Source organism: Lynx rufus, unplaced genomic scaffold, assembly GCF_022079265.1.
Source record: "Lynx rufus isolate CCGP_SWC_20201006 ecotype Redwood Valley unplaced genomic scaffold, mLynRuf1.p SCAF_8, whole genome shotgun sequence".
In the NCBI taxonomy this organism is placed as follows: Eukaryota; Metazoa; Chordata; class Mammalia; order Carnivora; family Felidae; genus Lynx; species Lynx rufus.
The window spans coordinates 133,029,986-133,055,192 of record NW_025814896.1 but is presented as its reverse complement, the minus strand read 5'-3'; the positions used below and the strand labels follow the sequence as shown (position 1 = coordinate 133,055,192).

The 25,207-nt window shown below is 48.6% G+C and overlaps 1 protein-coding gene across 2 annotated transcripts in view; it reads left to right on the top strand.

The window, feature by feature from the left end:
• Positions 1-25,207, top strand: part of ATP6V1C2 (ATPase H+ transporting V1 subunit C2) — a 52,880-nt gene that overhangs the window by 4,128 nt on the left and 23,545 nt on the right. For both annotated transcript variants that reach the window (XM_047068461.1, XM_047068462.1), the window contains exon 3: positions 22,791-22,876. In XM_047068461.1, the coding sequence (XP_046924417.1) occupies positions 22,791-22,876 (86 nt within the window). The remainder of the gene's footprint in view (positions 1-22,790; positions 22,877-25,207) is intronic.

Here is a 25,207-nt window from a genome sequence, read left to right as displayed (position 1 = left end):
TACACATATGCCCACATCCCTTCTCCAAGGAATTGTTCCCTATCCACACTCCCACCAAAAGTACATGAAGATATTTTAAAGTCTTCAAGGCATTTATTTATTTATTTCTGAATTGCTACAAACCCGGTACATAAGCATTAGAAAATATATATGGATCACAGAAAAGTGTGAAAACAAAAATACAGATCACCAGGAGTTATGCCATTCAGAGAAAACCACTGTGATGTTATATCGTATTTGCAGTGGGTACATCCAGTTTTTTTCTACCCGTATTATTTACGCATGCATATATGTAACAGTGACATCATGTTATATGTGTTTGTAACTTGCTCTTCTCTTCATATCTTAAACTTTGTTTGTTTTTTTTTAATTTTCTTAATGTTTATTTTTGAGACAGACAGACAGACAGATTCTAAGCAGGGGAGAGGCAGACACAGAATCCGAAGCAGGCTCCAGGCTTTGAGCTGTCGGCATGGAGTCTGATGCAGGACTCGAACTCGAAGCCACCCAGGCGCCCCATTCACATCTTATACTTTGGCTCTCGCCATTAACTCTTCCACTGTAGTGTTACGTCATCATAGAGATTTGCCATAGTTTGTTTATTTGGGTGTTTTAAAATAATAAGGGGCGCCTGGGTGGCGCAGTCGGTTAAGCGTCCGACTTCAGCCAGGTCACGATCTCGCGGTCCGTGAGTTCGAGCCCCGCGTCAGGCTCTGGGCTGATGGCTCAGAGCCTGGAGCCTGTTTCCGATTCTGTGTCTCCCTCTCTCTCTGCCCCTCCCCCGTTCATGCTCTGTCTCTCTCTGTCCCAAAAATAAATAAACGTTGAAAAAAAATAAATAAAAAAAAAATAAAATAATAATAATCCCTCGTTTGGGTGAAACTGAAAACATGTTGCTTACCAGAGGTTCTCATTTAATTGAAAAAGAATGCAGGGCCGCCGGGGTGGCTCAGTCAGTTAGTTGAGAGAACGACTCTTGATTTCGGCTCAGGTCATATCCCAGTGTTGTGGGATCAAGCCCCATGTGTGGCTCTGTGCTGAGTGTGGAGTCTGCTTAAGGTTCTCTCTCTCTCTCTCTCTCTCTCTCTCTCTCTCTCTTTCTCTCTCCCTCTCCCCCCTCTCCACTTCCCAGCTTGCATGTTCTCTCTCTCTCCCTAAAAAAAAAAAGGAAGACAAGAAAAAGAATACAGATGGAGTAGATGAGGAAAATGGTCCATGACGGCCAGGTCCTGACTAGGACACAGACCCAGAGCCAGCCCCCCACTGGATCTCACCACCTCCACGGAGGGTTTCAGATCCTCAGGGCCTGTCAACATTGCTGTTTTGTCTTTTCAGTGCAACGGTGATGTGACATGTCACCGCTTTGTTTTAACACGTTGAAAAAAAAAAATTGTTTAATTTATTTTGAGAGCAAGAGAGGCAGAGAGGGAATTCCAAGCAGGTTCCATGCTGTCCGCGCACAGCCGGACGCGGGGCTCGATCCTGTGAATGGTGAGATCGTGACCCGAGCCGGAATCGAGTCGGATGCTTAACCGACTGAGCCCCCCGGGCGCCCCGCTCCGCATTTTTATAGGAGCCCTACTGATCTTTGAGGAGTCTCAATCCGCAGATTGGTGCCGTGAGGTAGAAGTTAGGTTTTCTGCCTCTGTTGCGGCTCGTCCACGCCTTGCCTGAGAATGGAAATCAGCCTTTGTTGGTAACGGCCGCCCTTGTCCCCAAGTAGTTTGCAGCACAGAGTCTTTGAAGAAGAAAACAAACCTTTGGCTTTCTCATCTGTAAGATGGGATAGTACGGAACCTCTCTGCTTCCATAGAAGAATGAAAGGGAGTAAAATCATGTTAAATCAAATACTGTCAAATCCCAGGACAGGTTCTATGAAAAATGGACACCCCCCCCCCCCGAAAGTGGCTTGATCCCTAAATATCAACTCCTTTCTTAGGCTGCTCTCCATAGGGAGGTGGGTCTGACAGACACCATGGAGGCCAGCCCACTGCCCTAGGCTGGCCATTGCTTTCAGTTTTCTCAGCAGCCCTGACAAACCACTTCATGAGGTCCTATAGTGAGAAGTGGCAATATTGCCTTTAAGAAGAGAATTGTTTCCAGGCCTCCTGCAGAAGTGACAGCTAGTCAACATTTTTACCTTTCTAGACTTTTCTAGACCCTTCTAGATCTTTCTTTGCTACCAATTATCTGCCCTAGTGCAGGTCCTTAGCCTGTTTCTTACTCCCCAAAGCCTCCTCTAGCTCTAAAATTCTGTGATGCTGGATTTTCATTTCCACCTTCATTTCCTTTGTGTTTTGCTTTGTTTTTATTCGTGTTCTGTTCCACACCAACTGGTTGCACGGCTTGTTTGTGCGGGTGGCACAGCGTGTGTTGAAGAAATAATATGAAAGTATGTGAGCAGGCAAGGTTAAGGCTATCATCGGGAACCAGAACCTATGTGAATTAAGATGTTTTCTAAAAACAGGGCTAGGTGTGGTGAGAATTGACCACACTGTGTGTTGTTTCAGTCTTTTTCATTGTGGGTACATGTTCTCAGGAGCCTTCCTACCGGCGAGAAAGGAAAATGGTGTGATCTGAGCCCCCTTTATTTCTAGCATTTATCTGGCCCGGGGGCCAAGGTACTTTGTCTCCGGAGTTAATACTGGAGCTTGGAGTCCAATAATGGGATATACTAACTGACAGGCTTCGGGGCTTTGAAATGCCCTACCTGATTCTTTAAAGAGTCCTCGAGTGTTATTAGCTAAATAAATGCTAGCTGGGTTTGTAGCTCAGGCAGCACAAACCTGTCGGCACTGCTTCTGGCCAGGAGAACAGAGGAGGGACAAGAGTTTTCAGGGTGTATTGTTTCCATATCCTTTTATTATTTATTTACTCGGGGCACTAGAGTGTTTTTCCATGTAGCTGGAAGGCAGGTTTCACTTCCTGGCTTTTCTCTCTCCCTCTCTCCTTTTGTTTTGTTTTGTTTGTTTGTTTGATTTATTCCTCCCTGGTGACTTTGTTAATTTACTCTGTATTTACCCTGTAATTCGCAAACATTTGAGAAACCAAATGATTCCATCTTGAAAAAGGCGCCCCCCCACCCCCCATTAGCAGTTGTTTAGAGTTCTTCCCAGTGTCTTAGCTTGCTTCCCGATGCTGATTGAAATATTGCATTTCACAGATGCTTAGACGCCGTATATACCTCCTGGGTTTCTGTGGTACATTGGTGACTGTCATTCGCCACCGAGCACAGTACCTACCTGTGGTATAGCTGGTGGCTTCTCTTTACCCGTGTGGTTCCATGAAGTTGGCTGAGGGTCAGCTCAAAGATGTGGATCAAAGATTACGTATCTGAGTGTGGATGTCTGCTGAATGATGCAGATCTTAAGGAGTGGGTTCTTCTAAGGGCATTCTAGAAAGCTGGTTTTTTTTTTTGTTTTTTTTTTAACATTTATTTATTTTTGAGACAGGGAGAGACAGAGCATGAGCGGGGGAGGGTCAGAGAGAGAGGGAGACACAGAATCCGAAACAGGCTCCAGGCTCTGAGCCGTCAGCACAGAGCCCGACGCGGGGCTCGAACTCATGGACCGTGAGATCATGACTTGAGCCGAAGTCGGACGCTTAACCGACTGAGCCACCCAGGCGCCCTTGAGGGCATTCTACAGAGAAGCAAGGGGCACCTGGGTGGCTCAGTTGGTTAAGTGTCTGACTCTAGATTTCAGCTCAGGTCATAATCTCACGGTGTGCAAGTTCGAGCCCTGTGTCAGGCTCTGCGTTGACAGCTGCGAAGCCTACCTGGGATTCTGTCTCTCTCTCTCTCTCTCTCTTCTCTCTGCCCCTCCCCACTCATGCTCGCTCTCTCTCTCTCTCTCAAAATAAATAAACTTAGAAAAAAAAAACTATTTTTTAAATAAAGAGAAGCAAAATATAAGTTAAAAAATTACCCTGGCCGCATGACATTTCTTCAAATCACTGGACAAATATCAACTGAACACCTTTTAATGATCTGGACTCCTCTAGGTGTCACAGTCCTAACCGGATGTGTTCACTGTTCAGCTCTTAATGACTGTTTCCGACCTCCTCCCCCTCCTTGTAAACCCCCAGTAGTACCCACTTTTGCTGCTCAGCTCCCCCAGACTCTCCTCCCCACCCCTGCTTTCAGACGTGCTGATCTACCCTATCCTAATACAACCAGGCTCACCCCTGCGTCACAGCACTTAACCACAGCGCGCTATAACGTCCCTGAGGCTGGTCACTGGTACACGTAGCTCCCTGCACCTGTAACGTTCTAGGCCCTCAAAACCAGCTGAATGAATGAATGGAAGAAAGAATCCTGAAATATTAGAGCTGCACGGAGACCCCGAGAGAGCTAATCTAACCCCTTCATGTTCCAGATGAGGCAACGTGCCCAGAAAGATGCTCTTAGAAAGAGCTTGGATGGGCTCAGGGCAGCAGAGAAGGAATAGAGCCTTGACCCAGATTCACCAGTCAATCATCATGATGTTTTTTAAATACAACATTTAAAAATGTCTTACTCATTGACATTTCACAAAGTATTATATTTACACATTTAAAAAAATGAGGGGGCGCCTGGGTGGCTCAGTCGGTTAAGCGTCCAACTTCCGCTCAGGTCGTGATCTCATGGTTTATGGGTTCGAGCCCCACATCGGGCTCTGTGCTGACAGCTCAGAGCCTGGAGCCTGCTTCGGATTCTGTGTCTTCTTCTCTCTCTGCCCCTCCCTCGCTCATTCTCTTTCTCTCTCTCAAAAATTAACATTAATTTTTTTTTTAAATCGAATGATATAGAAAGGTACAAAAAGAAAATTCCAGTTTACCCCTGTCCTTCTCCCCAGAGGCAATCATTATGAGGATTTTGTATGGTTCCTTCCTTGGTAAAACAAAACAAAAAATACACATACGTTCATGCTCTAGCCCTAATATTTGTAAACTTTGAAGACCTTATTTTGAGGTATCTATTAAGTACAGGTTTTTAAACTTAGATATGTCCCAAGCATTTAGGACAGAACCTATCACATGGTTAGTGCAACAATCCTACTGATAATTTATTTAAGATTACGCTGAGGGGCACCTGGGTGGCTTAGTTGGTGAAGCGTCTGACTTCGGCTCAGGTCATGATCTCACGGTCCGTGGGTTCCAGCCCTGCGTGGGCTCTGTGCTGAGAGCTCAGAGCCTGGAGCCTGCTTTGGATTCTGTGTCTCCTTCTCTCTCTCTCTCTGCCCCTCTCCCCGCTTGTGCTCTGTCTCTCTCTCTCTCAAAAATAAATATTAAAAAAATTTTTTTTTAATGATAAAAAAAGAGATTACACTGAAATTATGGGAGATTAACATTCTTATCATTTTGTGTACTTCTGTGAGCACAGTACATCTTTCAATTGACTGAACTCCTTTTCTTTCGTCCTCTAGTAGAGAACTTTCATGTTTCATTCAATAAAATTCCTGCACAGTATCTCATTGATTACTTTCCTCCAAGTTTTGTTTTTTATTTAGTTCCTATTAGAAATGAAATCTTTTCTCTAAATGTTTACGATTTATAAATTGGGATTTTCATGTATTAATTTTATGGCCCACAAATGCCCTGAACTTCCTTATTGAAAGCTAAGGTAAGGTGCAAAGGAGTCTAGCTCCAGAATCCTCAATTTAAAAAAAAATTTTTTTTAATGTTATTTACTTTTGAGAGAGAGACAGAAAGACAGAGAACGAGTGGGGGAGGGGCAGAGAGAGAGGGAGACACAGAATCCAAAGCAGGCTCCAGGCTCAGCACGGCGCCTGACGCGGGGCTCGAACCCACGAACTGCGAGATCATGACCTGAGCTGAAGTTGGACGCTTAACCGACTGAGCCACCCAGGAGCCCCCAGAATCCCCCGTTTTTTTTAAAAAAAAGTTTACTTTATTTTTGAGAGAGGGAGAGACAGGCAGAGAGAGAGAGAGAGGGGCAGAGAGAGAGAATCCCAAGCCGGCTTCATGCTTGGGAAGGAGGAGTCAGTGAGGAGCCCAACACGAGGCTCGAACTCACGACCCTGGGATCATGACCTAAGCTGAAATGAAGAATCGGGCGCTCAATTGATGGTGCCCCCAGAGTCCTCATTTTTAACACAAAATTAAGATTGGTCTATTGTGTGACAGCACAGAATCACAAAGCCACATTACTGTCGGAATGATGATGGCTCCGTAAAAAGAATTCGGAAGAGTTCTCTGTTCTCCATCCTCACTACACTGTACACGTGGGGCCTTGAGCTCTTGAGAGGTGGCTAGTTTGGAATGAGATGGGTAAAGTATAAAACATCAGATTTCAAAGACTTAGTACCAAAAAAAACAAAAGGAAAATCTGAATAAACATTTTATGCTGGTTACCTGTTGAGACAACCATGTTTGGGACAGCGGGTTCCATTAAATATATTATTAAAATTAGTTTCACTGTTATTTTTTTAACACGGCTACTGGAAGATTTTAAATTACATACGTGGCTCCATTATATTTCTATTAGACAGCATTGGGCTAGAATTCTAGACAGTGCTTCTCAAACACACAGGTGAATGCCCTGGGGATCTTGGGAAAATGCAGATTCTGACTCAGTGGGTCTGGGCTGAGCCTGGGATTTAGCATTTCTTTCTTTCTTTCTTTCTTTCTTTCTTTCTTTCTTTCTTTCTTTCTATGTTTATTTTTCAGAGAGAGAGAGAGAGAGAGACAGAGTACAAGCAGAGGGGTGCAGAGAGAGGGAGATACAGAATCCTAAGCAGTCTCCAGGCTCTGAGCTGTCAGCACAGAGCCCAACACAGGGATCGAACTCACGAACCGTGAGATCATGACCCGAGCTGAAGTCGGATGCTTAACCGACTGAGCCGCCCAGGAGCCCCTGGGATTCAACATTTCTTACAAGCTCTGCAGTCATACTGTGCTGCTGGGTTGCAGACCACACTTGGCATGTCACTTCCAGACACTGAAATCAGTGGCTCTTAAACCGTCGGGTGCGTCAGACTCATCTGGAAAGTTTGCTAAGAGATAGATTCCTGGGGGCGCCTGGGCGGCTCGGCCAGTTAAGCATTCGACTTCAGCTGTAGTCATGACCTCACGGTTTGTGGGTTCAAGCCCTGCATCGGGCTCTGGGCTGACAGCTCAGAGCCTGGAGCCTGCTTCGGATTCTGTGTGTCCCTCTCTCTCTGCCCCTCCCCCACTTGCAGTCTGCCTCTCTCTCTGTCAAAAATAAACATTAAAAAGAAAGGAAGGAAGAAAGGAAGGAAGAAAGGAAGGAAGGAAGGAAAGAAGGAAGAAAGAAAGAAATAGATGACTGACTCCTCCAGAATTTCTGAGTCAGTAGGTCTAGGTGGGGCCCGAAAATCTGCATTTTCAGTGTGAAGTCAGTGCTGTTTCCATCTTCGGACATTCGAAGTGCTCTTGTGACCTCATATCTTGCTGCTTTTTCTGAGCGTTCCGCGGTTGCCTGGTTCTCTTGTTCTCATTGTATCGAGAGCACCGGGCTGAGCCTGGGATTCAGGCTCAACGTACGTGTGTGTAGAAACGACAGTTATCAATGATTTTCATACCTGCTGTGTCCACGTGTTGATACAGGGCGCGGTTTGCCGTTCTTGCCGGATGCAAAAATCTCTGACACTGGGGCCTCCGCCGAGGGCTGCACTTGATGTCCTGTGTGCCTCTGTTTGTGTTGCTTTCGGTCTTGCGTTCTCCACCACCCTGTTCTGGCAGGTGCCGTTCACGGATCGCTCGCTGGGTGCCAGGCACCGTATCAGGCACTGCTCAGTTCTCTATTTCTTGTGAAATCTTCACCACAGCCCTGCGGACGGCGTGACTAATCCTCCCGTTATAGACGAGAATATTGACGCGCACGGAGCGGAGCTGTGTGTGCAACGTCACGTGGCTGATGAGTGTCAGGCCTGAGCCCCGTGCACCTGCTTCTCTGCCTGCCCCAGCCAGAGGCTTTGGCACATGGCTCGGTTAGCTTCCCCCCTGCCTGCCCTGCCTTTATCCCTTCCTCGGGGGCCCTGCTGTGGCGATCTCTGCTTTGCCTGAGGTGGCCCAGTACCTGACAGTCCCCGCCCCCACCCCCCAGCTCCTGGGAGCTCTCACCAAACCAGAAGTCCCGCCAGCAGGGAAGGAAGGAATGCCGGCTGGCCGCTTTGTGTGCAGCAGGCCTGGGGTCAGGGTCAGCCTGAGGCAACATTGTGAAATCCACAAAATAATCCTTTGGAGGCTAACTTTAGTAGAAGGCGCTTACTTGCATCTCGGATCCTCCCCATCCTGGGACCCTAGGGCTCCACTGTCCTCCGGACCTCAGCCCAACCACGTTCACCCTGTGCTCTGAGTTGGCTCGTCACACCTTACGTGGATGGCAGCCACTTATACTCCCCTGATATTCAGGGGCTGGAGGGGCCAGTTAAAAACAATTTTTTTTAACACTTACTCATTTTTGAGAGACAGAGAGTGCAAGTTGGGGTGGGGCAGAGAGAGAGGGAGATGGAGAATCCGAAGCAGGCTCCAGGCTCTGCGCTGTCAGCACAGAGCCCGACGCGGGGCTCGAACTCGTGAACCTTGAGATCGTGACCTGAGCTGAAGCCGGACGCTCAACCGACTGAGCCACCCGGGGCCCCAACCCTGTTCGATCTTAACGCATTTCTAGGAAGTTGATCTCAAGACCAGGGACTCTAAATGGAGATTAGAAAGTTTATAATAAATTTTTTTTTTTTTTTTCTGAGCAGGTAATACATTCACATGCATCAAAGATAAAAACAATGAGAAGTCTCCCTTGCACTCTCCCCCCTGGGTGACCCCTTCCCTGGCCTCTGCTGAAGAAAGCTAGTTTTAGGAGTTGCTTCAATACATTTTCAGTGCTTCCTAATGCAAACGCAAGAAAATTCCAGTATCTATTTGTATTGTTTCCCTTTTTAAGCACAAAGTAGTACTCCACATGCGCTGGGGTGTATCTTGCTGATTTCTCACTTAGCATTATATGCTGGGAGATTTCTCCTGTGGGACCATAAAGAGCTTTCTCTCTTTTTTAAGCTAGCCAGCATTCCACATGGGGATGGTCCCATAGTTTATTGACCAGCCCCAAGGTGGGCACTGGCGTATTTACTCTGATGGGGAAGGGGGCTCTTGGCAACAGTGCCTCGGGATATAATCTCGCACCTTTACCGTTACTCTGCACGGGACAGAGTGTGCGTGTATCTGCAGGATGGATTCTCAGAGGCAGACTGCTGGGTCTGAGGGCCCTATGCTTTTGTAATTTTGACAGATGTTGCCAGATGTCTCTGGGTTGACCCTTTTGCCTTTCCACCCGCAATGAAGGACAGTCCGCATTTCCCTAACCCGTTCTCGTAAAGCGTGTTGTCAAATGCTGGGTTTTTATGAACTTGACAGTTAAGTAACGCTGCCTGGGTATAGTAGCTTTTTTTTTTTTTTAATGGCTCTATGTAGACGAATGATAAGCCATAGATAGCAAGTTTTCAAAGTGGACAATTTGATGAGTTTTGAGACACACACATCTGTGAAGCCACCGCCACAGTTAAGATAATGAACATATCCTTCCCCCCCAAAGTTTCTTTGTGCCTCTCTGTGATCAGTTTCCTTCTCAGCAGTTTGAACGCTGATATGCTTTCTGTCCCTATAAGACTGTTGGCGTCTTGTAGAACATTTGTATGAATAGAATGAGATGGTGTGTACTCTTCTTTTTTTGTTCTGGGTTTTCCATGCCACATCATTATTTGAGATTTATCCTTGTTGTCGTGTGTCTATTAACAGTCATTCTTTAACTGCTGAGTAATATTCTATTTTATGGGTAAGCCCCAATTTCTTTGTCCATTTACCTGGTGGGGGACACTTAGATGCCTTCCAGTTTGGGACTATTAAAAAGAAAGCTGTCATGAACATTCATGTAAAATCTTTGCATTGGCGTATGTTTTTTTTTTTTAATTTTTTTTTTTCAACGTTTATTTATTTTTGGGACAGAGAGAGACAGAGCATGAATGGGGGAGGGGCAGAGAGAGAGGGAGACACAGAACTGGAAACAGGCTCCAGGCTCTGAGCCATCAGCCCAGAGCCCGACGCGGGGCTCGAACTCACGGACCGTGAGATCGTGACCTGGCTGAAGTCGGACGCTTAACCGACTGCGCAGGCGCCCCGCATTGGCGTATGTTTTTAATTTCTCTTAGGTAAATACCTACCCGTTGAGGCAGCTGGGGTCCTGGGTACACACAGTGTGGGTACACACATCCCCTTTGACCCTCAAACCTTTGGATTGCTTCCTGGCCCTATGGGATGGATGTGGCTTGGAGGAAGGTCACCTGGGGACCTTCTAAAGCCTGGGGTCCCCTGTGGTCCCAGGACATGGCCCCCTTGTCATGGGCTAAGCTTACTTTTTCAGTTGCATTGAGTACTTAGAATTTTGTGGACATGGGGAATACTAAGTTGTTGTTGTTGTTTAAGGAAATGGCCATTCTTTGAAAAGATCACATTCTGGGAGAAGAGGTAGATGACTATAGAGATCATTTCAATCCCGTGTGACACGTGGACAAAGCAAAAATGGGGGAGGACCATGAGGGCTCTGAGGAGCACCGGTCCAACATCCTGCTTCACATCTTAAGGCACTTGTCCAGTCGGCCGGCATTTGCTGGGCATCTGTGCATTTTCCAGGAACCACTGTATTTTCCTTGGAGCTGGTGGTCGTACAATTCGTAATTTTTCAGAGCTCTCTTTGTTTTGGCGGAGCACCCAGATGAGGAAACCAACACTTCTGGCAGTATGATAACTGCTATGGTGGAGGGCAGTTTCTAGGGAGCCCCATGGGGGCAGCAACTACGGTCGCTTTGTTCACTAGCGCTCCCGCATAATATTGCCTGGGACATAATGGACCGTGTGTTTCTATTGAGGGCAAGAAGCAGCAGGTACTGGGTGGGGGCGTTATCCGATGCTCTCTTGTGTTTGTTAGGGGGGGTGGACTTGCCACAAGGAGGGGCACTTGGGCTGTCGTTATAAAGGGTGAGTAGCATCCAGGTGGCTCGAGATATCCCAGGTGCCTGCAGAGGAGGCTGGCGAGGGACGGGCAGTGGTGAGTGGGTGGGAAGGAGAAGACCAGACAGGCGGGAGCGTTCTTTGTGAACTCTGCTCAGAAGCTCGAACATCAATATTTGAACTTCTTGGAAAACCACGGACGTAGTTGAAATGGCCCCGTGGCACGCTAAGCTGTGTGCTTTTAGAGATCCCTCTGGTTGCCGTTGGCAGGATAGAACAGGAGGGGTCCAGACTGAGCGAGGCAAGACAACCAGAGAGGAAGCCATTGAAGGAGAGTTGGAGAAAGATGACGTGGCCCGCCTCGGACAGTGACCCAGGACAGGGCTCAGGCAGGTTTGTGGGAACTATAAAATTAGAGCGGTGATGGAAAAGGAAGGGGCAGAGCCAAGGAGCTTAGGAGAAGGTGATGACATCCAGCCTAAAGGGCCAAATCCGTCCTTGACATTCTCCTCCAGACTGGGTCTTCACCCTCAAAGCCAAGAGAAAGGCTGGGGCGTGTTCTGAAAAATTAAGATATAATTCACACACCAGAATATTCACCCCTTCGATGTGCGCTAGTCATTGGTCTCTGGTATATTTCCAAAGCAATGCAGCCGTCACCACCATCTGGTTCCAGAACCTTCTCATCATCTCAGAAGGAGCCCTGTGCCTATTCGCCACCACCCCCTCCCTCCTCCATCCCCCCAAACCACTTGCTGTATGGATTTGCCTGTTCTGGGCATCTCATGCAAATAGAAAGCCTGGGTGTTTTCTGATAAACCCCCAAGAGAAGTAACACCTTCCCTGCCGATTTACCATGAAATGTGTGTTGACGGGCCCTAGAAGGTGATTGACCGTGAGGGGAGTCCCGTAGTCAGAGTGGCTGGGAGGCCCCCAGTCTGTGGCCTTGAGTAAATGTTTTCCTGAACAGTCTATTGCTTTCTTTTCATTAAAAAAAAAAAATTATCGTAGTGCAAAGAGACAAGGAATTTAAATGAGAAGAGGGTTTTTGTTTTTTTTTTTAACATTTATTTATTATTGAGAGACAGAGAGAGACAGAGCGTGAGCGGGGGAGGGGCAGAGAGAGAGGGAGACACAGAATCCGAAGCGGGCTCCAGGCTCTGAGCTGTCGGCACAGAGCCTGACACGGGGCTCGAACCCATGGACTGTGAGATCACAACCTGAGCCGAAGTCGGACGCTTAACTGACTGAGCCACCCAGGCGCCCCCAAGAAGAGGTTTTATGAAAGAACATTGTTATTAAATCCACTTTCTTTTTTTTTTTTTTTTCAACGTTTATTTATTTTTGGGACAGAGAGAGACAGAGCATGAACGGGGGAGGGGCAGAGAGAGAGGGAGACACAGAATCGGAAACAGGCTCCAGGCTCTGAGCCATCAGCCCAGAGCCCGACGCGGGGCTCGAACTCACGGACCGCGAGATCGTGACCTGGCTGAAGTCGGACGCTTAACCGACTGCGCCACCCAGGCGCCCCAATCCACTTTCTTACTGTAAAACTGAGGTCTTATTTTTACCCCGGTCGGCTACCTCCGGGCCGTGTGACCTCAAATCAGTCCCCATCTCTCCTGGGTCTCTGAAGGCCCTTCCGACCGGGACCCCACACAATGGCAAACTAACCATTTAGTTACCGTTGTGGGCGGGCCATATTCTCGTCACCCTACCCAGGCGTGACTCTAATGTCAAGGATTTTGAATGGAGGGACGGCTTCTTTAAGTTTTTCTTTCTCGTGGTAGTAAAACACTTGGTTCATTCTGTTCTAATAACACCCTGATTAACGTCATCACGTACATCTTCAGCCACATTTCTGGCTGCCTCCTACAGCTGCATTTCCAAAAGTGGAATCCCCGGGTCGAAGGATATAGGCATATTTAAAGCGGTTTGTACATATGGCTAAGCTGTTCTCCAGTGAGGTTGCCAGGAAGTGCTGTTTCATCATACCCTTGTTAGTTTACTGCCTCGAAACACTCTTGTTGTTTACCTGGCGAAATGAAAACGAGGTGTGATTGTTTTAATGCGTGTTTCTCGGTAACCCGCAAGAGGAAGCATATTTTCAGGTGCGCGTCAGCCACTGGGTTTTGTGATTTGCGGGCTCTGGCCTTTGCGCCTTCGTCCTCTGGGGCGGGCCGCAGGTTGGACCGCTCCGGGGCCGCTGTTCACACTGTGGGCGCTGGGCCCAGCCCCGTGGGGGTGGGACCCCTGCAGTTGGGCACGGTGCCTGGGCTGCTGGGTGGATTGACTTTCTGGAAAACGCTCCAGACCTTGAACAAATCCCAGTCTCTCTTCTAAGCCAGGTGCTTAGGGGACTGCCTGGTTACCCCTCAAAGGCTGTGGGACCCCGGAGCATTTCAGTAACCCTTCAGAACAAGGGGCCTTCCTTGGCCATAGCCCCTTAGGGAGCAAATTTTCTCTGAGGGTAGACTGGTTTTTGAAGAGAACCAAAGATCATCAACGACCGTGTGGGTAAATCCAGCTGCGAATGCCACCTTGGCCAAAGCAAATTCTGTTTGAAACGAGGGCGAATTTTGCTGAATGGCTTTACAAATGGTGTGCAGAGGGGATCCCTCTAAGGATGGAATTATTGGTCCCTTATTGCAACTCCCAGTTTCTAAGAAGCAAGGTCGGAATTCAGAGCATCGTATCTCTGTGGCCAGAGCCCTCCAGAGCCCCGAGTGGGAAACCTTCTCAGAGGCCTCATTGGATCTTTATATTTATTAGAAGAAAGTCAGAGAATCACAGTCCAGTCACTTGTTCCTGATCATTGCTGCAAGGCATGTTGATTTCATTGTCCTGTGGCCACCGAGGAGGAAGCAGAGACAAAGGAGCGGGGTGAGGTGCCCAGGGGCTCTGTGAGTCACCAGCTGTGCGGAAGCTTCTGGGCCTCACTTCTCAGGGCTTCTGAGTGGCTGCAAAGGGAGGCTGGACCTATCAGAGCCCCCCGCCTCCTCCTCCGCGGGGTGTGCTTGGGGTTTTGATTATCCAGAGAGGGACACATTGGCCGCTGGTGCTCTGAGAGCAGTTCTTGCCGTGGACAGAGGCCTGCGGTAGGGGCAGGGTAGGGGGGCGGTACTAGCTGATGTCGAGGCCACCAGCAGAGGGCTCTTGGGCAAGTGCCGTGGTCTCTCTGAACCTCAGTTTCCTGAGCTCACCATGGCCTCGCCTCCTCTGTCATTGGTTTATGGAAACATACATGTACACAAAGTGCCTGAGGCCCGAGGACAGCTCACTAGAGACAAGTTATTGCTACTCTTGCTTCAAAACCCTATGGAAACTCCCTCCGACCCTCCCAGTCACCTGTTGGCCCTCAACTCCCAGGCTTGGAGTAATTCTGAAAACCAGACCAACCTCAGTCTGCGTTTGCCTGAATTATCCAGAAAACCCGGGGAAGGGGGGAAAGCCCTCTGTTCGGCTTCCCAGGGATGCACTCAGGGCCTCGGAACCTGATAACCACACTCCCTCCACAGCGAACTGGGCGGGTGAGACTCAGCCCGACTTCCCACAAGGCCAGGGGTGGGGCAGGTGGGAGCCGACCTCCGGCCGAAGGGGGGCGCCATGATGAAAACTGGGCCCACAGGGGCGCTCTGGAAGGAGGAAACACATGAAGCTTTGCTGTGCGTGTGGTTGCAGTGGGGCTACCCTTTAGGAAGATTGTCCTCTGTGCTTGGGTCCTGGGCCAGGGGCACTCCGGTGAGTGGAGATTAGTCCTCTCCTGTGTGTCCGTTGTCCATCCAAGAAGGGTCTGGAAGGGCCCTGGGGCCCTTCATGACAGCCGGTCGGGTAAGCATGGGATTTCGGGAGGAGGAGAGGAGGGAGACAGAGATCTCAGGGGTCTTTGTCCTACTGTGCTCTCAGCGCTTGAGTTATCCTGGGTCCCAAGGGCCGGAGGGAACAGCCCCCTTGGATCTCAGGGTCCGGAAATCAGCAGCGCCGAGAGGTGCCACACAGTGTTCTCAGAAAGAAAGAGCATTTTCATTGCACACCGGGCCCAGGCAGCCCTTCTTTCCCGACCTCCTCCCGCCCCTCCCCTGGGGTTCTAGCATCTGGATTCTGCCTGCCCAGCTCCTGAAGGGCGCGCCCCCCCCCCCCCCGTCAGTTCCCTACCTGCTCTGCCTCACACCTGAGTGATGCCCCCACCTCCCCGTCCCCATCTTTCTCACTTTCTCCCCTTGGCTCCCCATTTGACTGGCAAGGTTAATTTGAAAGAAATCTTAACCAGCTGAGCCCAGGCAGCATGCCCTTGAATTTAATACTTCATTTACTTATTGCTTTGTTCATTTGCACTGCCATTATTCTTGCTTTATTATTAATATATGGCTGGTAGTTTTAAAATCCGGATCCCACCTCTGCAATTCTATTCCGTAAAAGAAACCATTTCAACAATATAGTGCCAATCTTTATGGACTTTTCCATGCATACTACAAGCGTGTAGTTTTATGGCTTTTGTTTTTGTTTTTACAAAAATGGGACCATACCTATAGGTATTATTTATTATTCTTTTCCCCCTTAAAAAATGTTTTTTTTTAATGTTTATTTATTTTTGAGAGAGAGAGAGAGTGCGCAAGAGTGGGGAAGGGGCAGGGGGGAGGGTGGCAGAGAGAGAGGGAGACACAGAATCCAAAGCGGGCTCCAGGCTCTGAACTGTCAGCACAGAGCCCAGTGTGGGGCTCAAACCCGCAAACCGCGAGATCATGACCTGAACTGAAGTCAGATGCTTAACTGACTGAACCATCCAGGTGCCCCTATTTTTTTCCCCCTTTTACCCAGAGATGTACAACCTTTCATGGCAATCCATAAAAGACCTTCCTCCTTCTTTTTTTTTTTTAATGTTTATTTATTTTTGAAAGAGAGACAGAGCATGAGTGGAGGAGGGGCAGAGAGAGAGGGAGACACAGAATCCGAAGCAGGCTCCAGGCTCTGAGCTGTCAGCACAGAGCCCAACGTGGGGCTCGAACTCACGAACCACGAGATCATGACCCGAGTCGAAGTTGGATGCCCAACCAACTGAGCCACCCAGGCACCCCGCTTCCTCCTTCTTTTTTAGAGACTTCTTGGTGATCCATTTTTATCACCTGGGTCCCTTGCTGGTACCATAGAGATGTCTTTTGCATCTTTGTGTAGATGGTTTTGTGCACAGGAGCAAGATTATCAGAAGAACCAATTCCCAGAAGTGAAATTGCTGGGCAAAAGTATCTTGTGTGTTAAAAACTTTTGGTGGCTGTTCTGAAAGTACTCTGTAACTAGACTGTACCGATTAACACCTTGTATCCACAGGGCATTGGTATTCCTGTTTCCCAGAGTACTTGCCAGTACTGAAATCATAAGTCCTTTCAATATGCCACTATGATAAGTGAAAAATATTTCACAGCGAGTGAAGTTGAGCTTTTATCCTAAATGTTTATGAGCCATTTGTTGTTCCCTCCATGCCATTAGTGCTGATTAGTGATATTTTGAGTTAATTTTTATATATGGTGTGAGGTAGGGGTCCAAGTCTTTGTTCTGTTTTGAGTTAATTATTATATATTATTATATATGGTGTGAGGTAGGGCTCCAACTTCAGTCTTGTATGTGTGGATCTCCAGCTTCCCCAGCACTCTGTGTTGAAGCAGCTGTCCTTTCCCCCATTGAATGGTGTTGACATCTCTGTCAAAAATCATTTGAGGATGTTTGTGAGGGTTTATTTCTGGGGTCTCTGTTCTATTCCATTGGTCTGTTTGTTTGTCTTTATGCCAGTACCACACTGTTTTCACTACTGTAGGTTTGTAGTGAGTTTTGTAATCAGGAAGTAAAAGTCCTTCAGCTTTGTTCTTATTTTTTCAAATGTTCTCCTGCCCTTTTCTCTCTCTCCTTCTTTTAGGACTCCCACAATGCATATATCGGCTGCTGGATGGGTCCCACGGGTTCCTTAACCTCTGTTTACTTTTCTTCAATCTTTGGTCTTTCTATTCCTCAGACTTGATACTCTCTGAATCCTGTCTTCTCGTTTGATGAGTCTTTCTGCTTGAATCTGCCTGGGAGTCCCTCTAGTGGATTTTTCATTTCAGGTACTGTATTTTTCAGCACTAGAATTTTTTTTTTTTTTTCGGTGCTTTTCTTTGTTATTTTGGATTTTCTGTCTCTTTATGGATATTTCTGTTTTGCTCATAGCTTGCTTCCTTAAGGTTCATCTCATCATCTTTCAGTTCTTTGAGCATCTTTGAAACAGTTGCTTTAAAGTCGTTGTCTGGTAGATCTGCCATCATGTTATGTCCCTTCATTTCTTTCCTCTGAATGAGCAGTGCTTTCCTGCTTCTTTGTATGCCTTGTGATTTTTTTTCTTGAACACTGGACATTTGGGTCTAATGATGTGGTAACTCTGGAAATCATACCCTCCTCCTTCCCTGGATTTGCTGTTTTTTGTTTTTAGTTTTGCTTATGTTTATTTAAAGTTTTTTTTTTTTAACATTTATTCATTTTTTGAGAGACAGAGAGAGACAGTGTGAGCGGGGGAAAGACAGAGACAGAGGGAGACACAGAACCCAAAGCAGGCTCCAGGCTCTGAGCTGTCAGCACAGAGCCCGACGCAGGGCTCGAACTCACGAACCGTGAGATCGTGCCCCGAGCCGAAGTCGGACGCTTAACCAACTGAGCCACCCAGGCGCCCTGCTTGTGTTTATTTTAAATTGTTGTCTTTGTGCCAAGGATTAGCCTGACGTGTAAAGATACAGTCGCCACAGGTGTTTTCTGAGCCCTTCCCTGGATTTGAACACTCATTTTGTAATGTTTCCCATGCACACGGTTGTTTTTGAATGTCCTAGTCTTTGTGTCTGACTCCCACATGAGAAAAAGGAAAATGAAGGGAGGAGAAGGACACAGGCTCTTTAAACCCCTTGGAGGTCTCTGTAGCTGAAGGGCGAGGAGCTTGCACAGTACGGGGAGGTGCAACAACAATGATCACCCCCTCTTTGTACCTGTGATCACAATCACTGGTCGGAGCACAGGTCCTCAGTGTCTCGAGAACAGGGTCGCTTATGGCCACCCTGGCTCCCATAGACTGTGAACAAGTCATTCCAGGAACACACAGGTGCCCGCCATGCGGCTGGGAGGTGGGAAGGGGGTCGCTGCCACTGTGCTGAGAGCTGAAACTGACGCAAGTTAACCACAATTTAAGGTCTCGGCCTTCGGCAGACTCCAGACTCCCAAATGGTTACATCACAGAGACAGACACCGAGGTATCCAACACCCCAATCAGGACGACACGGTGTTTGCAGTTTGCTTTTTTAATTAAAAATACGATCTGTACATCTTCCCTTTTGGATTAGTGCACATTTTTGTCAGGTCCTCTAGAGGAGAGCTCCAGAGCGTGATATAAGCTAGGAAGGAGGAGCATGGACTCTGGAGTCATGTAGATTTGGGATCGTTTCTGCTTGGACACCTGTCACCCTGTGTAGGGCCACTTTCAGCCACGTAAGTCTTCACGTCTTCACCTTCGAAGTGAGGATGTTACCTGACTCAAAGCACTGTCTCAGCAGCTGAGTTCCTGAGATCCTTAAGAGCTCTTACAACTCGTTTTTTTTAAAAAAAGGGGAACAAGGCAGCAGAAAAACCGGCAAAGGGCTTGGGCGGGGCCGGCCACAGAAGAAACCAGGCCATTTGTAGAGTCCGTGAATCTCTGAAAAGACGGCCAGCCTCACTCATGATCAAAGAGACGCACATCACAGCAACAATGAGATAAAAATTTTCAGCTATCAGATTGGCAGAGATTAAACACTCAGGATACCTAACGTTGGCGAAGGTTCAGGGAAGCAGGCACTCTTGTCCATTGCTGGTGGGAGCGTAGACTGCCTCTGTATGTCTGGAGAGTGGCTTGGCCTGTTTGTTAAAATTATAAACGTCCGTACCCTTTATGACAGGAGTTTTTCTTTAACAACTTATTCTACCTACACAAGCGTGCGAGAGGAGTGTGTGTCGTTGCGACATGCGATCACAGGGAACCGACCCCCGTGTCCAGGAGAAGTAGTTGTGATACAGTCACGCAGCGAAATGCCACGCAAGAGACATCAGGAACGGGAAGCTCTGGTCCTGAAAACGTGTTCGTAGTGGACTGGAGCGTCGCAAAAGGGAGACATCACACAGACTCTCAGGCTCCTTCCAAGAAGACAAGCGCTCTGATTCCGTAATGCCACGGTTTCCTGGTGACTGTAGTTAATCGTCACAGCTGAGCCAGGGCCCTTTTTGTTATGTGCCGTAAGTGATCTTTCCAGCAGCTAGGCTTTATCGGACCACGTTATTCTGAGATGTTCCGTGGTCGTGTACCCGCCCGAGGGCAGGCGTGTGGCCATCCTGGTTATTGTTAAAAACTTCACACAGGCTAGAATCGGGAGCAGGCAAAAAGCCATCACCGAAATGGTGAGTGAGTTCTCTTTTTAGGTTGACCTGGAAGGAAGCGTGCGTGTTACTTAGGCGCTGAGGAGGGCTGGACCTCTTTTCATAGATTCGTGGACTCTACGAATGGCCTGTTTTCGTCTTCTGTGAATAGCGTGTTCATGCCCTTTGCTGGTTTTTGGGTTTTTTTGGGTTTTTTTTTGCTGGTCGGTTCCTCTTTTTAAAAAGAGTTCGTTTTTTTTTTTTTTTTTAATTTTTTTTTTTTTCTACGTTTATTTTTGGGACAGAGAGAGACAGAGCATGAACGGGGGAGGGGCAGAGAGAGAGGGAGACACAGAATCGGAAACAGGCTCCAGGCTCCGAGCCATCAGCCCAGAGCCTGACGCGGGGCTTGAACTCACGGACCGCGAGATCGTGACCTGGCTGAAGTCGGACGCTTAACCGACTGCGCCACCCAGGCGCCCCTAAAAAGAGTTCGTTTATTCACCCAACAAACATTTCCTGAGCAGCGGCATTGTGGTCGGGGTGAGAGTTACTGCTGCCTTCGTGTAAACTGATAATTACTTCAAAGCATCACAGAGGAGCTGTTGACGGCATTAGGATAGAAGCTTCCAGGAAGCAGGGACTCTGTTTGGTCCATGGCGTTATGAAAATGCTGGGCACACAGTTGCTTAATGTATGGAATTTGCCACATGAATGCGCAAACGAATGAATGAACGTGTTGAGCCAGTCTCTACAGATAACAGAAAGGCACTCAAATCAGGAGAATTCGAGGAGAGTCCATTGGTATAGGGACAGACACTTGTGTGGGGGCTGTAGGTGACCCACAAGGGACGGTGTACGAAGCCAGGCAGATGGGGAGGCATTGTCACAGCCCTAGGCTGCAGGGGAAGGGAGGGGAGAGGTTTCTGACCCTGTCCCCGGCCCACCCTGATGTCCCCACGAGCCCGGGGGGGAGGTGGGGCAGAGAGCCCGGAGGCGGTCCACCAGGCTGCTTCGAACACAACTGGAGACGTTTGCCACAAACTCCCCGCACCTGGAACATCACATGCGTTGCATCAGACTCCACAAATAGCCCGTGACAGGCACAGCATCATCTCCACTTTACGGCCGAGGAAACAGATTCGTTGGGTAACGACGCATTGGCAAAAGAATTCTCATTAGTTATGATTATTAGTAAGAGGCGAACTACGATTCTAGGAAATTCCCAACACATTCGTAAAGATTTGAGCCCAGGATGGGTCTCGGGGACTGTAGAAATGGCCGCGTGGCCGGGTGGCTGAGAGCCTGGGAGTCCTCAGCCGGACTGGGTGGGTGGGGCCGATTTACTTCTCTGGGCCTCATCTGTAAAATGGGATAATTAATGCCCGTCTCTAGAGTGTTTGCGGGGATCGAATGAAATAATGGTGATAGAATGTGGTGCCTGGTGTTATGGACAGAAAACCTCAAGCCACATACACCGTAGAAGAGTTAAGGCTTTGGAAACCCACCAGAATGAAAGTGCGTGTTTCCTTGGGTGGAGGAAAACGGTGGTTGTTTTTTCTGATATTTTTTCCAATTTTGACCACGAATACATGTCACTCTGCTAGGAGACCAGGTTCCTCCCTCCCTCCCTCCCTCCCTCTCTCTCTTCTTTCCTCCCTCCCTCTCTTCATTTTGTCTGGGGCCTCTCAGTGCCCTTCTGACTCAGTTTCCTGTGTTGGTCCCCAGCCCCCTGGCCTCATGCTCTGAGCGGCCAACACGGCCGGTGTCTGCAACAGCAGAAGGGCCATGTTCCCCATCTGGAGTTCAGTGACCTGATCCACGCTGCCTGCAGACGCGGCCTCCCTCATGGGAGCCAAGGGAAGGTGTGGCGGCGGCGGGGGCGGGGGGCGCCTAAGGCAGATATTTGGGTCTTCAGGGCTTTTAGACTTGGGTCCTAGTTTGGCTTGTTTTCTGATCCGACTTCTCACTGCTCAGCCTCTAGGAGCAGACACTTGCTCCTAGATACTCGATGTCTGATTAATATGTTGTCGTATTCATATGTGTGATAATCCTGCAAAATGGGCTGTACTCTGCATCCTCCGGATAAAAGGACTGAGGCACAAAGAGATGGAATAAATGAGGTCAAAATCACACGTTTGGGGGTGCCTGGCTGGCTCAGCCGGAAGAGCGTGTGACTCTTGATCTCAGGGTCATGGGTTTGAGCCCCACCTTGGGTGTGGAGATTACTAAAAAGAAAAAGGAAAAAAAAAAAAAAACACCTACAAGGGGCACCTGGCTGGCTCAGTCCGTAGAGGATGCGACTCTTGATCTCAGGTCTGTGAGTTCGAGCTCCACGTTGGACATGAAGCCTACTTAACAATTAAAAACAAAACAGGGGCCCCTGGGTGGCTTAGTCGGTTAAGCATCTGGCTTCAGCTCAGGTCGTGATCTCACGGTTCGTGAGTTCGAGCCCCGCATCGGGCTCTCTGCTGTCCATGCAGAGCCCGCTTGGGACCCTCTGTCCCCTGCTCTCTGCCCCTCCCCCGCTTGCGCCCTCGCACTCTCTCAAAAATAAAATATTAAAAAAATTAAAACCAAAACAAAGAAACGAATGACACATTTGGTAATTGGCAGAGCCGTGGGAGTTTGAGTCCTTCTGCCTTGAAATCCTGTATTTCCCTTTCTTTTTCTCATACTTTGCTTTTGGTTGGAGGGAGGAGACCTTTTTTGTTTGTTTTATTCTTTCCTGGATCCTCAAAGGTTACGTTAGTTTCAGGTATACAACAGTGATTTTGACAACCTTATGCTCTGCGAGCCCACCGTCCTTTCTCATACTTTCTGAATCCTTTGGGATCCTTGCTGGGGACTTAAACAGTTTTGATTTTCTCATTATCAAAGCAATCCTGAACTATCCTCAGTATTAATTCAGTTATCATTACGAGGATCCGAATTACCATTACGGATTATGATCGGAAATACGCGAAGTCGGAAGAACAATTTCACATGGTCACAGCCACGCTGTCTGCATCAATTCGGATCTTGGGGCTTTTTTCCACGGAAGATTATAATACATGCCTTGTTCTACATGTTAGGAGTTCTTTGTAAACCTTATTTCCAACGGATGCCTAATAATCCCTCCATTGGATATACCATCATTTACTCCAACAATCCCCCATTGTTGAATCTTCTCGTGGTTTCCGGTTCTCCACTGTCAGCAGCGGTGCTGGGGAAGAACATCTTTTCATTCAGAAAGGTGTTTTGTTTTGTTTCTGTTTGCCCTATTTCCTTAAGCTACTTTCTCAGAAGTGGAAATACGGGTTCAGAGACTGTTCACATTTTAAGTGTCTGCCTACATGTTGCCCCACGGTTCCCCAGAGGGCGGCACCCAGCGTGAGTATTCGGAGGGCACGTTCCTGCTCTAATGGTCTCTTGTTCTTTTCCCGAAGCCTCATAAAGAGGATGGCCCAGAGCGTGGTAGAAGTTATGGAAGACTCCAAGGGGAAGGTTCCGGAGAACCTCCTGGCCAACGGAGGTAGGTCGCTGGCATGTCCTTAGCCGGGGCTCTCCCAGCCGGTCCTAGCCCACCGGTGGCCCTGGCCGTGCTGAAATGTTACGAGCCCCCGCGGAGCGTCTGAGTTGACACGTCGGACAGGGCCGTGCTCGCTGTTTTGAGCCCAGCAGCACCACTGGTTTGAAGAGATGCCCCTGGGCACATCTGTGGTCCAGCGGCGGCCTTTCTAAAGCCCCAGAACCTGGCGTTTCTTACCCTGTAGAAATCTGAAGGGAGAATGGGGTCAGTGGGGGCTAACGGTTGTTTGGCCTACCCGCCACGTCTATCGGTTTGTGCTCTTATCCTGCATGGAAAATTCCATCCGTTTCCCCCACCCCTCCCACCCCTGCCCCACCCATTTATCCCTGTCGCCACACTGGAAAATGCCTTGAGGGGCTGAGGAAAGCCTCCAACTTTCAGTCTTCATTGTGCCCAGTAACTACTCGAGAGAGACCAAAACTGCTCTGTGTCCTGTGTTCGCATTTTGAACGTCCGTCCGTCTCCCCTGTGGTCCAGTAGAGACCTTCGGATTCCGGAGACATTCAGGCCCATTAATCGTGTACAGACTGAGTGCACTTAGAATGTGCACGACAGAAACTCTGAGACTTTGGGAACTTTAGAACTCGGTGCTGAAACTCCGTGGAGGTCATTAAACGTGTGGCTGTACGCGTGTGCAGGTGCTGCACGTGTTACTCTGTATTTAACACTTCTGTCACTCGTTACACATCAGTTCGTGTTCACTGTCCCCTCTTGGGAACCCCATAAAAGGCCGTGTTATTTGCTTGCTTAACTGGACAAATGGGAACGCTCGTACTCCCCAACCTGAACTTGGCTTCGTGTGTTAACGCAGTGGAATAACCGCCCTCCCCTTATTACGTTGCAGGTTTGAAGGAAAAACTGAAATGTTTAAAGAGTAGGTTATGCGTTGTTTGCCGTGAGTGTGCCTGGTGTGATGCCCGCATGCCCCTGGGAAGGTGGATTCTCCCCTGGTCGTAGGGGTGCGGTGATGGGGTCACGGGGGATTTCTCGAGCAACACCCTGGCACCTTGGTCACCGTATCCGTACGACCCATCGCCGGTTTCGTTCCTCTCCCCTCCTTCTCGTGCCTGCCCTGCCTTCCCGCCCGAGCACTGCATGCCTCCGGGAGTGGGGAGTGCCCTGGCTCTCGAGTTCAAGGCGGACTTCTGCATCTTTTGGCTCGTGGTCTTCTACTCGCTTGGATGTCTGTCCTCCGTGTCCCCTCTCCTGCCCGCCCTTGGAAGCCGGTTGCTTGGTGGACCCTGGCGGCTTAAATGTCAGGCTTAGCTTTGCGTGGCCCTGAGGGGGTTCGCTCGGCCAAGGACCCTTCTTCTCCTGAGCCTCCTGGGGGAGCCCCTGCGCCCGAACGGGCCACTCCTGGCTTCAGCGTTAGAAAGAAGGAGACCTTTGCTTTGGGTTTTCTCCAACTGGCTCAAACTGGTGGAATTAAGGCCAGCCAACCCATTCGGGATGAGCACAAATCTTTACCGATTGGCACTTCTCCAAATACCTTTCCACATGCTATCTGTTTGTTTACATGGAAATTTCTTGCTGGCGCTGATAAAAAATTATTTTGTTTCATTGATCAGCTGGACTTATTTTCCAGCAGGGGACTAGATGGAAGAGCTGACTTAAGGTAGAGAGCTCCTGTTCTGCATCAAAGCCTGGTCTTTAAAGCATGAGGATTCGAGCTCACATTACAATAGCAGTCAGGAAAAAATAAAATAAATAAGTAAATAGCAATCAGGATGCTTATATTCTACTCAGAATTCACGTCACTTAGAACTAGAGGCCATCACTCCACTATCCCCATCCCCAGTGCAGATGGCAGCTACTCTGAGGGCCGGCCACCTCTCATCTCGGGAGGAGGAAATTCAGCTTAAATTTTTTTTTTAAATGTTTTTATTTATTTTTGAGACAGAGAGAGACAGAGCATGAGCAGGGGAGGGGCGGAGAGAGAGAGGGAGACCCAGAATCCGAAGCAGGCTCCAGGCTCCGAGCTGTCAGCACAGAGCCCGACGCGGGGCTCGAACTCACGGACCTCGAGATCGTGACCTGAGCCGAAGTCAGACGCTTAACCGACTGAGCCACCCAGGCGCCCCGGAAATTCAGCTTTATTTGTTTACATAATCTGCTTCATTATCTCCAGCTCCCCCACCCCCCACCCCCGCCAGTGAATCGGGTCCCTGTGACTTCTGAGACTAGAGCTTCTAAGCCTTGTTCTGTAACCAGCCCTGTGCAAATAAAGGTCAAGGGCTCTACAGCAGTGTTCCTGCCAAGGACTCCTGACATGCA